The 17973-nt window shown below is 42.8% G+C and overlaps 1 protein-coding gene across 6 annotated transcripts in view; it reads right to left on the bottom strand.

The window, feature by feature from the left end:
* The window catches only part of usp2a (ubiquitin specific peptidase 2a), a 54364-nt gene that overhangs the window by 13600 nt on the left and 22791 nt on the right, over positions 1-17973 (bottom strand). The window contains exon 1 of one of the 6 annotated variants that reach the window (XM_005738297.1): positions 10860-11415. The exons of the other annotated variants lie outside the window; for them this stretch is intronic. Within the exon in view, the coding sequence (XP_005738354.1) occupies positions 10860-11015 (156 nt within the window). The 5' untranslated portion in view covers positions 11016-11415. Of the gene's footprint in view, positions 1-10859; positions 11416-17973 lie in introns of those variants that run through there. 6 annotated transcript variants of the gene reach the window in all.

Genomic DNA, 17973 nt, shown 5'->3' with positions numbered 1-17973 from the left:
TTAGTTGCTCTGTGGATTCTTTTAAAAAGCAGTTAAAAACTTTTCTGTTCAAACAAGCCTTTTGTTGATCTACGTATTTTATATTCTTTACATTATTTACATTTGATCTTTTACATTGTGTATAATGTCTATTGATTGAATTGTTTACAGCGCTTTGTGAATGCCTGTCTGTTAAAAGCGCTTAATAAATAAACTTTACTTACTTACTTTAGTTGTTCACACAAAGCATAAAGGTAAAAAAAATATATATATACAGTGTTATCTTCATTTTAGATGTCAAAAAGTATTTGCGGCTCCCAGTGTTTTCTTTTGTGTGGAAACCGGGTCCAAGTGGCTCTTTGGGTGTTAAAGGTTGCTGACCCCTGGTTTAGGGGCTACGACCCCAAATGTTCATTTGCCTCTGTGAACCAGCCTACCCTTGGTCTGGCTAAAAGTAAAAGATCTTTTGATCTAAGAGATCTAGAGGGCACAAAAAAGCTGCAAGAGGTCAGATAAATACCCAGGGTTTAACTGGCAACAGACTTACATCATTACTACCAGAGCAGGACGTTTTCTGAGAGGCTCTGGAAGGAAAAGTATGTATGAAGTCACAGTTGGAACTTTTTCATTTCAGGTACAGGTGGGACTGGCTATCAAATACACCCTCACTTCATAAGGAGCAACCTATCAGAAGAAAGCTAGAGGTGAGGCTGCACCAAGGCTCAGTACATACAATAAGTAGGGCTTATTCTGAACTGTGAATGAGGCAAAGCTACAGTGTTAAGAGTCCAAGAACAGACCTAAGGAGATGGAATTGAGCAGAGGCTATGCTTGTAAAATTATTATGGTGTTAACTTACACATTCAGCAGCTCCATTACAGTAACACTATGATTCAGATGGTGTCAATGTTCTACCTTCTTCACAGATTCAAGTCCATTATTGCCCGTCCTTTTGCTTTTCATTCTTTTTAGTGCTGTTTTTTTTTTCAACAAACTCCTGAGAAATAGATTTGTTCATCAGCAAAAAGCAAAAAGTGTGAAGCAGGTTCATCAGATCTTTTTTTCCCCAGAAACAGCTGCTCGTTGGCACTGGAAACAAGTTTAATGAGACCACTGAGACCGAATAGGGAATCCAGAAATCTAAACAATGGCTACATTATTTTGGTCTTAAATCTCCATGGGTTCATTATAATGAGCTGTAAACACACTCTGCACACTTTGAGTCACTGTTGATAGGGGGGGAAATAACTGATAGTGCATATTAAACTGATGTTAAGAATACTGTAGCTGCTGATGGAATTTTTTGCTGTTTCAGCTGCACACAGAAGAGCTTCGCTTGCAATGCATGCTGGGAGAAAGAATACTGAATGTGACAACAGAAATCAAAGTGACTACTCCCACCCTGAGCTCTGCTGCCGGCCTTCTGTAGCTTCACATGATTGGAAGTGTGTTCTGTTTGTTCACGAGTAACGTGCGCCTCCAGCTCATCTTGTTATGATGCTTTTATAGGAGAAACTCTCTGCTCTTATATAAATAACCCCTGCCATCTGCCTCTGATTCACCAATAACACAGTCATACAGGATGGGGGAGGGGAATATCTGCAGTTTAATTAACTACAGCTTACCTAAATCCCCCTTTCTGTAAATTCCTCTGTAGTGACTGGAACATTTTATTAGCCACGGCCATATAACATAAATACACAGACACATGCACACACTTCCTGCTGTCATTTCGCCACTATCTCAGCGATGACAGGATGGAGGACAAATCCTCTGTGCTTGCTGTAGGGCTGGGCGATATGACCCAAAATTCATATCTCGATATTTTTTAGCTGGATGGCGATATAAGATATATATCTCGATTTTTTTTTTTTAAAGCCATAAGTTAAGAACAAAAAGAGAGTTCTTAGTCACACTGTGTCCCAGATGTCACACAGGCACTTTTATTTACATACAGCGTAGATGTACATGAAGAAATTACTTAAAAATAAATTATCAGCATATATTAAATAATCATGGTCCATAAATAAAAGAAAACAATGTTGTTTTTGTGCATAACAAAAAGCTCACAATTGTGCAGTCAAAATGTAAACTAATAGACGCTGAGCATAATAACAAAGAGACAGATTTCACAGCTGCACCACGTCTCTGAACAGGTGCCATTTGTGGTCCTTATACACACACAGTACGGTAATGTTGAAGCACAGTACGTATCACTCCGCGAGGCTCCTCCCCGGTAGCAGTAATCCTACGACAATCCATCAAGCGGTGCAGCTCCGTAGCTTAGCAAAGTCATATTGAAACATTTTTTGACAGATTGCTGAGCGCTGTGTACCACATAAAATCGGTTCGCGGTCAGTAAGCACGACCAGAATTCATACATAAGGCGCACTGTCGAGTTTTGAGAAAATGAAAGGATTTTAGGCCGTGCAGCTCCTCCGGGCTGCATGTCGTTAGCGCGGTTAGCTCGCTAACACGTTGACGCCGTCCAGCCCCACGCACGGGACGATCCGCGGTAACTCGCTAACGGAGATTTTCCGCTTTCATCTTGTCATTGCCTGCAGATGAAGCTATGGGGGAGGGGGAGTTGTGTTCAGTGAAGGAGAGGCGAGGCCGAGTAACGCAGCGTAGAGACAAAAGTGGACGAAAGAGAGGCAAACCTGCGGCTCCACAAGTATAATTATAACGTAACATAAGCTATATCGATATAAACGATATTGTCACATCTTATATCTCGTATGAAAATATATCGATATTTTTAAAAAACTCGATATATTGCCCAGCCCTAGCTTGCTGCAAATTTTATTTCATAACACACACACACACACAACTGGAATGTGGACATTGCTGAGTAATGCTACGGTCACTACCAAAAATAGCTGCCTTGCTTTTAGTAATGGCTGCTTGTCCACTCACAATTGACTGATGCTTTGGCCAGCCCAGTGCAACTCATAACAGTGAAATAACATCTTGGCTTTGTCACCGTGGCAACACTGTTTTTATTTTTTTTTATTTTTTTGCAGAATAGAAAACTAGAGGACACTGTGACATCACTGTGACAGGACTGAGCATAGAGAGATCTCGCTCTCAGAGAGAGAGTGAGGTGTGTGTATGTGTGTTTCTGGGAGAAATGGCTTTGAATAACTTGGAGCAGATGTGACTTTTGACAAGTTTTAGAAGCTGAAAACACAAGTTATTTAGTCTTGGTAGTCAGCATTTCAATCCTGTCATCCCATAATAACAAAAATAATTAATATGTGTTTTCGATGAAAATATTACATGAAACATAAAATATCAGAAAGAGGCAGGAACCATGTAAAAAAGGCTGGAAGGTTAAGTCATATAGTAAAAGGTGACAATACAGGGGAAAAACCCAGACTGTTTTGAAATGACATTTTGGAAGAAAATTCCTTCCATATGTAATAAAATAAAGTTGTTTAATAAATATAATAAAATACTGTATGGTAGTTAGCCAATTTCTTAAATTATTTGCTATTTCCACTTCAATTAAATGCTTTTCCTTAATTTATTCTTGTGATTATTCACAAGAATAATGGGGGGGTTTTTTGTTTTAGTTTTTTTTAACCCACTGGACCGCCATAGATTCTAACTCGTGTTCTTTTAAAGGCTTTGTTTAGTGCATTATGGAACAGTAAAGCTGTCCACTAAAAGCCACACTGATGACATCATTTTGGATGAGTTAGAAGCTCTCCAGAGGGCAGAGCAAAGCAGCTTTTACGAACTGTTGAGGAAAATCTCCCAAATCACACTGGATTGGGGGGTTGCAGGGTTCTCTGCTCTCTCCATTATTCAAAAGGAAAAATATCAGTGAACAAGCGTGGAGCACTGACCTCTTTGCATTATACTGTGATTCTGCAATATACTGTGCAGAAAAGACTTAATATTTTTCTTTCATCCTACAACCTGACTTCAGACTCAGTGTAAAATACAGTTAGAATGTTAGTGACTAAACAGTGTATGAAACAGGACCCTTTAAACATTTGTGTGTAACAGTGCAGGAATCATACCAGACCACTTTAATGACAGCTACACCCGTTCTGCTAATTCTGCTAATTCAGCGATTCTTCTCTGTGAGCACTGTACAGAAGCACAGGCTGTGAGTGTGGGATTACACTCATGGAAGGCTCTACCAGTTGCATTTACACTGTTTAACTAGCAGAAAACCGACGAGGGGGCCAAATGCACAGATGTATGCATTCAATTAACAAAGCAGCTAAATGCTCAGTTAGGTGCTCATCCTATAAACATATCATAACATACAGTGTTAAGAGAACTGTGACATTACCTGGAGTCTACAATACTAATTCAGTCGAAAATAGAGAAGAATTTTCTGACTCTCTTGCTTCCTCCCTCCCCTTTACTCGTGGACTGGACCCCAAGACACATGAACTCCTCCGCTTGGGTGGGCAAAAGTTCACAGGCTTTGTTATGTTACAGATGTTATGTTCATCTTTTAGGTACAGTTTATGGACAAACTATGCAGCCTATTTTGTAAACAGAAGTGAGCACAGTGGATTAGGAAGAGCAGTGTCTGGACCAGAAAAGAACGGGCTTGTTTGATGTTAAACTCTTCAAAATAAATTCCAAATATTTTACTTTTTTACAAAATGCAGGTGTTGAGTCAAATATAAGTGATATTTTCACACATAATTTTCTCTTTTCTAACGCTTTCTAACGCTACAACACACACACACACACACACACACACACACACACACACACACACACACACACACACACACGTGCTGTAGGAGTAACTACTTATGACAGTGAAACAAGCCTGAACATGCAAATCCCCTAGATCTGCATACCTCCATAATCATAATTTAAATAGGTATATTCATCTCACACATCACTCACCCTCAGTACTCTTGGATTTTTTGTTTCTTGCTTGCCCAGTTTGGAGCTAGTGACCTCGGGAGAACAGGTCAATGACATATATTGTGGAGGTAAACACAGACGACACGAGAGCTCTCGATTAACACTGCTGGTTTATTACTCATCACCACACAACTGAATACTTTTCCCTCCAAAACACAGCAACAACACTTCCTGAGAACTGGGTGTGAGTGGAGCCCTCCGGTGGTCCGCCACACATGCCCCCCCCCGAACACCCAGTAGGGTCATCCCCTAGTCCAGAACCCTTGCTTTAATTAAACGTCCAGAACGGCTGAACCGTGGAGGTGGAGAGCTGGCGGAGGGGAAACGAGCCTGAGGGCCAGGCTGGCATGGGCGGTCAGGAAAAGCTGAAGATAGCTCGGGCCCTGCCAGGTGGGCGCGCTCCCAGAGGAAGCAGGGTTGTCCAGTCCAGTGGAAGGCGGGCGGCCACGGCGGGGGGCCTGAGCCGGCACCACCTGATCATCCAGAGGCACATATGCTGGTTTAAGTCTGTCAATAGAAACAGCCTCCTGCCGACCCCCAAAATCCAAAAGGAAATGCTTCTGGCCCGGTTGAATAACCCTAAAGGGGCCGTCATACAGTGGACGCAGCGGAGGCCTATGAGCGTCATGCCTGACAAACACAAACTGCGAAGAGTCCAACGACCTCGGAACAAAGGTGTCGGGCACACAATGGTGCACTGGGCCAGGAAGAGAAAACGAGTCTCTTGGGGGACGGAGAGAGAGCACAGAGGGAGCGAAGCACGGGGTGGGCTCTCGGGCAAGAATTCCCCGGGGACCCGGAGGGGCTGACCGAGGAAACCCCGAGGCCTTCTTTAACCGCACAGCGCAACCCCAGTAAAACCCATGGAAGGCGGTCAACCCAGTTGCCATCTGTGAGAGAAGCACGGAACGCGGCCTTAAGCGACCGGTGGAAACGTTCGCACATCCCGTTGGCCTGCGGGTGGTACGCAGTGGTCCGGTGGACCTTGACCCCCAGGCCGTCAGCCATGGCAGACCAAAGCTCGGAAACGAACTGGGGGCCTCTGTCTGAGGTGATGTCGGCGGGGGGACCGAAACGCGAAACCCACGTTGACAAAAATGCCCTGGCCACTGCTGCTGCTGTAGTGGATGCCAGAGGCACTGCCTTGGGCCAGCAGGTTGTGCGGTCCACTACAGTCAAAAGGTGCGTGAAACCTTGTGACTGCGGCAGAGGACCAACCAGATCCACATGTACATGATCAAAACGCCTCCCTGGAACGCGGAAAGATTCGAGGGGCGCCTGTGTGTGCCTATGGATCTTAGCACGTTGGCATGGGATGCACGCGGCAGCCCAGTCTTTCACCGATTTATGAAGGCCCGGCCTTCGTAAACCTAGAGCTGACCAGCTTGACCGAGGCCCGGACGCCTGGATGAGAGAGGGCGTGTGCGGAGTCAAAAACGCGACGACGCCACGAAAGGGGAACTACAGGGCATGGACGGCTGGTGGAAACGTCACAAAACAGGCTAGGCCCGCCGTTCCACACGGGTCTGTCCTCCAGTACAAGGCCCGTTTGCGCAGACTGAAGGGCCAGGACGTCCGGGTCGGCCTGTTGGTCAGCGGCCATAGCCTCAAAGTCTATGCCAACATAAACGGGAGAAACCAGCACGCGGGACAGACAGTCAGCCACGCAGTTGGACTTACCAGCCGTGTGCTGAACGTCAGTTGTGAACTCGGAAATGGCAGCCAACTGGCGCTGCTGGCACCCGCTCCATGGATCAGAGACCTTGGACATCGCGAATGTCAATCTCCACCGACGGAAACGGGTGAGCCAGCAGGGCGGCATTAGCCAGCAGGGCGGCATTAGCCAGCAGGGCGGCATTAGCCAGCAGGGCGGCATTAGCCAGCGCGGTCTTCGCCCCAGAAAATGCCTGGATGCGTTCAGGGAGCCAATCAATCTGGTCCTTAGCTGTTTTACCCTTCAAGGCAGCATAGAGAGGCTGCAGCAGGTGCGCAGCTCTGGGGAGAAAGCGGTTGTAGAAATTGACCATCCCCAAGAACTCCTGCAGCGCTTTAACGGACGCGGGACGCGGAAAAGCCGAGACGGCCCGGACCTTGTCTGGCAACGGAACCACACCGTGGCATTTCAGCGGAAATGCGGTGGCCCAAGAAATCCAGAACCGGCAAGCCGAACTGGCACTTGGAGGGGTTGACGATCAGGCCGTGTGCCGCCAAGCGCTGGAAAACCTGATGCAGATGGTACGCGTGCTGACTCTCAGAACAGCTGGCCACCAATATATCGTCAAGGTACACGAAGACGAAAGGCAGCCCGCGCTAGACAGAGTCCATCAACCGCTAAAAAGTCTGGGCGGCGCCTTTCAGGCCGAACGGCATGCGCAAAAGTTCAAACAGGTCGAAAGGGGTAATAACGGCAGTTTTGGGGACGTCTTCGGCGCGCACGGGAACCTGGTAATACCCCCGCACCAAGTCAATTTTAGAAAAAATTGAGGTGCCGGCGAGGTGGGCGGAAAAATCCTGGATGTGGGGAATGGGGTAACGGTCGTTCTCCATGACATTATTCAAACGGCGAAAATCCCCACACGGTCGCCACTGACCGTCTGACTTGGGCGAAGAGGAAGATGTGGACGAAGAGGAATCCCTACCAATCCAACAGAGGCAGCCCAGAGGGATAAATTTGTATAAATGCTCTATTCATAAATGTCAGAAGAAGCTCAGGCAAGCAGGGGAGCTGAAATCTTACTCCTCTTATGTTAAAAAGCACCAGGAACAGGGAGGCCACTTTAAAAAGCATTCCAGAGGCCAGGTTGGACTGCTCCCTAGAGATGGGAATAAGAGACACAGGAAATGAGCATTTTGGCACAAGCCCAGCTCGGTGCAGGTAAAATCTGTCCATCAACTATGCTCAATTAATTCAAAGATGTTTGGACTGCTGGGTAGAGGAGGGTGGCTTGGGGAGCAAAATGGGTCAAAACAAGGTGAGGAGGATGGAAAGGATAGGTAATCCCAGATTCTGGCTCTGCTTCCCAGAATGACTTCATAGGAAGACAGAAAGTGACCAACAGAAAGAGAGATTTTTACTCCTCTGACAGGCATTCAAGAAAAAATATATCAAAGACCACATGATAAATGTAAGACATGGTCAGTATATGTGTTTTAACAATGATGATGTTACTCCCTATTAAGAGAGGGTTTGCATAATGATGATATTTTTCTACCCTGCATATCTTGAAGAGAGTGAAACTGGGTCACCTTCTTATATTACATAAATTTATACAAAAATATCAATTATACCCTGGTAATATCAGGGAATAACTATTTGGAAATTCTTTATAGATAAAAATAACTACTCTTATTGTCTCCTGTCTATAATCACCCAGCAAATGAAATGCTTTTCACAGTCAGGTGTTTCACTACATGGAAGCATGTATGTTCAAACTCTGAAATGCATGTGTTGCAGATTGGCTATAATCTAATCTTTTATAAACCACCATCTCCCTCTGGATGCAGTTAATAAGGTGTGACAATAGTTTAATATTACTAGTTGCGGGAAAAGTTACAACAATATGAACACTACAGCAAAATCTTTGATTTGTGTGTAGATATGTGTATGTAAATTCTGTGTGTCCCTTGCAAAGGTTATAGCCAGAGCTAAAAGAGTGTTATTATGTACTCATTTTAATCACTTGTGGGGGATTCATTATTCACATAAACATTCCTTTTTATCTACAGATACAGATTATCTTAGCTGAGGCTTGCTTTGTCACATGTAGAAGAACAGAGGAAATGAACTGTAGGCTGGCAGTGAAAAAGTCAACTCAATATGAGTCACTTTATGATCCACAGTATCTCCCAATGTCTCTAACTCACAGTAGGATAAAACTAAAACAAGTGGGGACAGAAAACACTTTTAAAATGTTTGAACTAAAAGTAAGAATGATGAGCATGAACAAGCCATAACTCCTGCCCATCTTAATTAAACTGACTACAGTCTATAATCCATAATAATTCAAGGTAATCAAAACATGAGTTTAATCAAATCAAAAACAAGTTTAATCTTCATAACTACTTTAAGCATTTGGGTCTACAGTGTACAGCTCAGTTATTGAGGTTGTGTTTGCCACAATCACCCATGACCAACATGTGTTGCTGGGTGGATGACTGTTACTGTGTTAGCACGGAGCCAGAACAGAGACGATGCTCTGTTCTTTGTGAAGACAGAAGAGCTGCTGCTCAAGCTGTCGAGCTGGTGCTGACTAAGAGTGGTGATTACCTGCCATTAAAATCTTTATGGAAAACAAAGCAGCGAGTCATGATCTCAGAGTTTCATTTAACCAACCAACATCACTGTTAGCAACTGAAGTCATAGAATTACACTAAAACTTATCTGAAAAGACAGATTCGTGATCAAATTTTACACATGATGGTTTTCAAAGTGGCTGGATATTATTTTCTGTCAACAAACAACTTTTGAAGTTGGAACTCAGTGAGAATGAGTTGGTAAGCTGTGGTAGAAAGCAACCTTTAATCTACCAGCTGGTTCACCCTGAGCCTGCAGTGTACAAACACGTGCATCATCACAGATGACAACACACATTACCCACTGTAAGCTCACCATCAGAAGGATACGACATGTTCAATGGGCAAGCGGTGGTCTGCAGAGATGGAGGAGGTGCTGAGCCAGAGCTGAAGGAGAGGGGCAGGACGGGAAGAGCAGGTGGGACGCTGACAGCGGAACAGACAACAGCAACGAGCGCAGCAGAGCACCGGGCTGGGCCAGCTGTAAAGTGTATTCTAATGTGATTTGTCATTACATAACAGAAGCTGGCACACAGCAGAGCCACTCCACGCTGCAGCCCAAGAACATGCACACAGACACACACCAGCAGCAGCAGCAAGCCTCACAGCTTGAGGTCATTCCTCTTCTGTTTGTATCAGGACAGTTAGCAAGTCGACTTAGTGGATTTGTTTAGTTCTTCACTTGGCATAAAACACAGTGTTTTTGGCTGCACTCATCCAAATTACAGAGAACACTTTTCAACTATAAAAACAACAATACACAAAGAAAACTGACAAGGGCACTCAGTGAGCAAACAACACAGCCAGCGATCACATGACTGGCTGAGGAGTAAACATCAATAGTTATTTAGAGTAGAAAGTACCACACACTTTTTTCCTCAACAGACGGAACTGACTGTCAGAATTTTCCTCACACCTACATTTATGTGTACATGTGATAGAGCCCATACAGAAACAGCAAGAGGCAACCTCCTCCTCCTATACTTTGTGTTGCATACATACAGGTCAGCCAGAATGATTTATTCCTGCATCTAACTCCACTGTAACACTACAATGGGATTCATACGAGCAGTATAGTAGGAGCAGCTGTAGTGTATGAGGGGGATTAAATGCTGGTTATATAACCAGTGACCTGCCAGTGCAGCCCTACTGATCCTGGCCCAGCAGAGTACAGCTCGGCTTAAGAGAGCGGCTTACCTCTGCAAATGATTCATTCAGCGTTAAACTCGCTTCATCTTTCACAACATGCATAACACCGGGAGTGAAGTAAGATCTGTGGCCTATTTTAACGAGAAATCCTCCCACAGGAATCATTAGCCCTCCAACACATCCCAGCACTTACACAGATAATAAAACATGATGATAAAATACACTTGCAAATTAATGAGAATTTCATACATTCAGTATAATATGAAACTTTACACGAATATATTGTATATTTTACTTTCTGAAGTTTGTTACAGTGGAGTCCCACAGTAGATACATATCAAATACCACATATTATTATTATACTCACATTATATAAACCACTGACAAATATACAATCTTAGCTGGAACCTTTGAAGCTCTACAAATGGAGCATTATAAATATAACGGTTAAATTGTCAGATTTTTGAATGGAGTTTGGTGTGATGCACTCCCGGCGGAGCTCAGAGCTCACAGCAGGCACTCTCGCTGTCTCTTACCTTGGCTTGGTTGATGATAAGTCCCACGAACGTTGACACCAGCACCGACCCGGACATGCTGCCTTTTCTTCGCATCTCCTGCTTTAGGAACGGGAAAGCAGCGGCGGGCGGCTCCTCGGGAACTGTCACCGTGTAGGACTGTCGCATGCTCGGCATGCTGGCGGAGGAATGAAACCGATCACCGGTACGAGTTACTCAGACAACGGCGTAGGTCTCCGAGTGCTCCCGCTGACTGGATGATGAGCTTTCTATCTCAGGGAAGCCAATCACACGTTTCACCAGCTTTCTCTGCTTGTAGTCATTCATTCATCGATATAGACGACCTGTGGCTTCTCCTTCCACGCCGTGCTACTACAGACTGCAATGAACACGCTAAAAGCGACAAACACGTGGTAAAGCCGAGTGTTATAAGAGCAACTGGCCGCTGTGTCGTTCTACGCAGGTGAGGGTCCATTCGGCGGTGTGGGTCTGTAAATGCAAATAAATGCACATTGTGTTCCCATTCCGTTTTACCGGACTGCAGGCCCGCCCCCTTTGGGCTCGGGTGAAGAAAAAAAAATCGGCCCACAACAAACGTCAGCGGCCGCCTCCAACCGTGCTGGCTACGTCAGTCCAGCCTTCTCCGCGCTGCTGCTACAGTCTGAAGGACTAAACGCTGTGCTCCAAGGAGACTACGCATCTCCATTTCGATCACGACACAAAAGTCACCCATAAGGGCAACTACTGTATAAAAATCAGTGTAATAGTATGGTAATAGCTAAAGTGAGGAAGAAACATCGGCTGTAAGGGAAAGACAGCATACACTCTTAATGTGATGGCAGGGACAAGTAGTTCTAAAATTAGGATGTGCAGTCCTAAAAAAACGGTTGTTAATGACGTTTCCGGTGAATCACCAGCAAAGACAAAGACACATTAGTGTTAGTTCTGGTCTGTCTTAATGAGAGGGTGTAGTAGAATGACAGCCTAGATCTATCAGCAGTACCCAAGCAAGCACAGAGTGCCGCTCAGCAGTCTGCTAAATATCCCATACAGTCCGCATGTAGCAGATTAACAACAACTAATGTCCAAATGGTACACTGTATTAGTAACAGAAGTTACAAAATGAACACCATATAACATTCTCTGACCTGAAACTATGAATTAATCCTGTAAACCCATCAATGAAGTGTTTAATTAGGTCACAGATCACAGGAATAACTCCTGTTGGCTATTCCAGGTTTACTTAGACAAAAGTAACAAGGGTTATAGTGAGTAATAACTAGTTGATCAATGATGACATTCATCAAAATACCAAAGATTACTAATAAGATAACAAAACTCATGGTAAAAATTCAAGTCTAAGGTTCAAAGTTGAGGAACGCAAAAGTAAGATAAATACAGACTAACCCTCTTAGTGTCAGAGTACACTCATGGATTTTCGTGGAGTTCACAGAAAAAGTGTTAAAGAAAAACAAGTGTTTCCATGATGGCAGTCAGGTGGCACACAAAGGTGGAATTATTGTGAGTAAGGAGGACTTAATGTTCTGTCTCATCCTTTTTTCTAAGTGAATGATGGTCACATTTTACACTTCAGGCAACCCCAAATAGACCTGCTGTAGAAATACTGAGAGCTACAAGTTACAGTAATGCTTGTGATCACACAGGTCTGTTGACTATAAGCACCTGTGACTATAAGGTTTTGATGACAGCTCACCCGACACCCGGAATTATATTCATGCTAAAAAGAAATTTCCCAATGAATGTAGTTAATAAAACAACCAAATGTCCTGTACCTGCCCTTCCACGTATGGGCAGTATAATTCAACATTGCATCAAACAGGCGAATTGCTGACAAAAGTAACATAAGTACAAGCTGATTTTAGCTGATCCGGTGTGTGAAGTGGAGGAAGTGCAACATGTACCCAACAACAATATCATAACCCAGACTCAAGTGTGTGTACACAACAAATAACCAAAGAGCACAGTCCATCTGCAGACTAAACACTTGTGTGTGTCTGTGTGTGTGTGTGAGAGAGAAAGAGTCTAAATCCCTGAAGAAGAAACCTGCAATGTGAGAAGGGTCTGTATTCTGATATGTGATGCAAAAAGCTACATAATCTAAAATTGGGACAAATGAGTCTGAGCAGTGTTTTCTGGGAGAAGTCAGAGTACAGTTACCTTGGGAGGACTGTTCTATTACTTAGGCACATCAGGCTGATTATCTCCTCGCTCAAATGTTTAAATTTAATCTAGGAACAACATATTTCATACTTTTTATTGCTGTTCGTGCGCCGTTATTCATTCTATAGTCACGCGTCGTACAGAGCATACTTTGACTTACTAGCACCGATTCAGATTCAGAACTAAAGGAAGAATGCAGGCGATCCTTCAATATAAAGCAGCTACCAAGTTACAGCTCTGCCCATTAATCCATCTTTCTGTCATAGTCAGATTGTCTCCAGGTTCATGTGGTATCAAATAGAATCCATAAACTGTATATAAAAAGTTGACAGAGCCATCTGTCTGGATTTTGAAGCCAGAAGTAACCAAGCTCTAGTTATCAGCTCAGTCTTGCTAGCTTGGTTAAGAATCTGCATGTATTATTGAGAACAGATGCCAAAGTCAGACACAAATATCTGCAAATTATATATATCATATATAAGCAGATAATAGTTTATTTATTAGATATTTAATACTGTGCCTACATTGCCAGGGATAGAGATGGAAATTAGTTTTTAGATAAATGTAAAAAAAGGCATCTTCTCTTTTCTGGGATGTTTTTTTACATGGTTCCTCACAAATACAACATAAAACTCACATTAAACTAAGAAAATATCTAAAGTTCCACAACTGGTTCAGGTGAGAAAATTGATCTTTATGGTTTTCTAAGCTAATTCCCTCTGATAAGAAAGACTGTGAAATATGGCGGAGAGCCAGCACTAAGTAATATATGAATCTTGACTTGAGTATATTCTGTCACACTATCAGATAACTAACAAATTAAGTCAACAATTAAACACTGATGCCCATTGTTCCTATAGTGGCTTGACGTAACCTCAGCATCAGATGGTGGTTGAGGAGGGAAAGCTGACCTACAAAGCAAAGCTCTTGATTTAGCGGTCTATATTCATCAATCTTTTGAGTTTACTTGTGAGATAACAATTCTAAGCTCTTGGTGAAACTTGCCAGAGAAAGTCAGGGCTCAGCCAGTTGCTATGAGTGACTATTTAGTTGGAAGAAAAATCAGAACGTCTATCAGACACAAATGACCAGACAGTATATGCTGACATCTGCATAGCACTTTAGAAGTGGTAGTCAACCAGCTGCCACAGCTAGAAAACAAAACAGATGATTTACATCTGAACCATCTCTGTGTGTTAACCTCAAGGTCCAAACTATAACAGGCCATCTTGGATTTAAAGATCCGAGTAGTGATACTCAAAAACCACTGCAGGTTTAGTACTGGGGCAGTGAACAGTAGTTTTAGAGTCCTGCTATAATGATTGCTCTGACAGATATGGCACACCGACAAACCTACCAATCAGGCAGAACTACAATAGCAGCTTGTAAACCTGAGCTACTTAAAAGGCTGGCCCTTCTCTGCCAAAGAACAAGGAAAAGCTCCATCTTGTACCAGACTGTTTATTTTCTCTTAAATCAAACCATAAGCTGTCTGGCTAAGGTGTCAAACCGAGAGTCAGACTGTCTAAACATACTGTTGACCCAACAAAAAGTCTAGACACAAAGCACAAATGGATCTGCTGAGTTTAGTCTCAAGGATGCCACAGTGCCCTGTTGTAGCTGTTTGTCTCCACAAGCAAACATGGAAAAGTGTCAGTGAAGGGCCATTAGTGTCTTTTCAAAGAGCTGGCTTTAAAAAGCAGTAAGAAACTTAAAAAGTACTACCACTTTGAACAATAGACTGAAAGTGGTCTGAATCTGTGTTGTTGATGGGAGAACAACAATACACACAACTGTGGCAACAAAATGTGTCAACATTTAAATGATAATAATACTGTTCTCTGTTGAATATGTCTGACTAACCCAAGAGTGTGTTTAGAGGTTGGTGGCTTATTTGTATCAGATCTCACTTATAATAATGTTGAGTGAGCACTTTTAGCATAGCTTTGTGATAATGCTAATAAGTTTAACTGTTAAGATAGCCAAAATACAAAAGCTTGTGCAATGTGGATTGTGTCATGGGTGCTAGCTATGCCATTCAAAACCTCGCACTACACGATGCACACACGATTAAGGCAAAACACAGGCCGATCCCCAAAACGGTTGCGCAACTGAAAAATCGGCTCTAAATGGGCCAAAAATCGCACAGTGTATGGCCAGCTTTTGGAGGCTAGCTCCAAACAAACATGGTAAATGGTAAATGGCCTGTATTTGTATGGCGCTTTTACTAGTCCCTAAGGACCCCAAAGCGCTTTACACGTCCAGTCATCCACCCATTCACACACACATTCACACACTGATCATAGTGTGCAGCTTGGCAGTGTATACAGCACTATAATGACCAGACCTAATTCTTTTGAAAACCTTACATCTTTCCCAGGTCTCCACTTCATCAAACATTGCCTAGACACAGAGCTGGATGAGGCCAGCACAAACAGCGGCCTATTCGACGAAGATGATGGATCCATGGGGTCAGGAAAGCCAGAAGCAGGGGAGCTGGAGAGGTACCTTTCGTGTCCATTCACTGGAGGTGTGGATCTATTGCATGGCTTTCCTCACATCAAGAAGCTGTCGATCAAAGTCAATACAGCTCTTCCTGCATCTGGAGCTTGTGAAGGATTCTTAGTCATGCAGGACTCCTGTTCACTGCTAAACAGTTACAGCTTCACAGAAAGAACCTTGAGAGCAAACTGCTGCTTAAGCTTAACCATCACCTCACTGAGTTAAGAAATGGCACATTTTTGCTAAATATGCAGAAATAAATGCACACCCATACAACTTATGGTAAACTGAGCTGCCTTGTATGAACATATGTTGAAGATGCCTCGTTCTAATGTTTTCTTTGAGGCTGCTGTGCCATTTGGAGCAAAAATGAATATAACGTTTACAGCATATCTTGTCACTGGAAATTGTTTGCACTGTTTATATATTTATATTATTTACTGTAGGTATTGGTGAAAAAAGCTTTATGTTGTGAAAAACTGAAATCTGGAAATTAGAATTGTTGTGCCTTATTTTGTTGATGTTTTTACATATATTCCTTTTGAAAATGGTAAAATTTGTATATTTATTTATATTTGTTTGTCTGGTAACATTTATTTAATAAATAAATCAGATATTTCAAACAGTTACTCACTACTTGAGTAGTCTTTTCGCCAAGTACTTTTTTTACTCTTACTTGAGTAACTTTTTTGACGACTACTTTTCACTTTTACTTGAGTAATAATTTTTTAAAGTAATGCTACTCGTACTTGAGTACAACTTTTGGATACTCGACCCACCAGAAGGATACATGATCTATTAAGCCTCAGCATTTGAAAGCTCTCTTAATCACAATGCATTCTTACCTGCATTGTCATGGCCATGCACATATGCACCACACAGTGATTACACTTCATTGCCTGCCTATTTGTCAAAGTTCTATTTAAGCATATCTACTTTCACAAGAGTCACAAAATTTTCAGAAAATTTGACCTCTGACCTTGACGTCAGGTCACCCAAACTAGAACTCGTCCCAGATTTTTACTAGATGCCACTATAGTATCAGTGTGAAAATCCGAGGTACCCAAGAAAAAAGACAAGTGGTCACATTCTACATAAAGAGGCTGAAAAAAGGAGATAAAAAAAAAATGAAGGGAAATAAACAAAGTTGGCTGCATTAAAATCAGTAAGAAACAATGAGTCTGGGATGGTGGACATACACTATTTTCATACACCAAACAAGTGCAAGCAACAGGAACTGTGCACTGTACTGCAAAGCAAGTTCAACATACCCAGGTTATCTTTCTGTTATCGGGCTTCACTTACTGTAACATCGGCAGTCAGGCTAAGGGGTTACATCACTGTACTGACTTAGCAAGTTGATAACCATGGGTTTTCTTAATGCGTACCTTCACACAAAATAGGTGGCAATGCCAGTCTCTGGCCATCAAAAACATTACAGCAATTGTTGTGAAACTGTTTGCAGGAAAGAGGGAAAAAAATCTTAATCATACTTAAGCATGTGGACCAGAGTACTCGGGGATGGATCCCAGGAAAATATTTGCTGAGATCACTGATCAAGTGCAAGTCAGTATACTTATTTTACAACTAGATTTCTTTTTGAAACCAGAGAACTCACCATTTGCTGGCCACTGGGAAGAATATAAGCTTAAGGCATCCAACATTAGCTTAACCTTCCAGACTGGGAAGCTACTTCCATCTTTTATATATAATCTATTGGTCTAATCAGTACATCCATTGTTTTCCCAAAGACATGTCTAAAGCACTACACAGCTTCGTAAGTCAAAATCCACTGGGGCTGCTTTCTGCACGCTCTGCTGTCAGTGTTGACACCAAGCCCCTGGGAAGATGGTGATTATATGTGCTTGAGTTCATTAGCAATATGCACAGGCCAGCTGGTGACCTCCAGTTAAAGTCCTGCACTTTTCAGACCTTGCGTGTTAAAAAGGTGTTGATTACCTAAGGGGTTAAAATGAATAACCCTAGCAAAGAACAAGGAATTCTTTATAACCAGTATTTCACCTTTGCTTTAATAAAGCCTGACTTTTTTTGTCTCTATAGTTAACCCAGCAGCACCATGATCCCAAGTGTTCTTTGGGAACACTCTTTTGAAATGACTTGGTTATCTTAGGTCATGTTTGTGAATAAAGACTTGCATGAGCTATGTTTACCCCTGATGTCAGCAGGCAGCAGTTAGTTTCCACTGTTAAAACTCCATAGTCCAGAGTGCCGTAATACTGTAAAGTGTACTATTATGTCTTCTCTTTTCATTGTTCTCAATGGCAGTTAGCTTTAAAGAGCCAGTGCACGTATAGCCCACGCTGGTTATTTTAAGTAATTTGGCAGATAAGACCTCTCCTCAAGGCCGTGTGGGTATACACACACACACACACACACACACACACACACACACACACACACACACACACACACACACACACACACACACACA

Source organism: Pundamilia nyererei, unplaced genomic scaffold, assembly GCF_000239375.1.
Source record: "Pundamilia nyererei isolate P.nyererei 1_Seehausen unplaced genomic scaffold, PunNye1.0 scaffold00083, whole genome shotgun sequence".
NCBI lineage: Eukaryota > Metazoa > Chordata > Actinopteri > Cichliformes > Cichlidae > Pundamilia > Pundamilia nyererei.
This window is presented reverse-complemented; position numbering and strand designations above follow the sequence as displayed.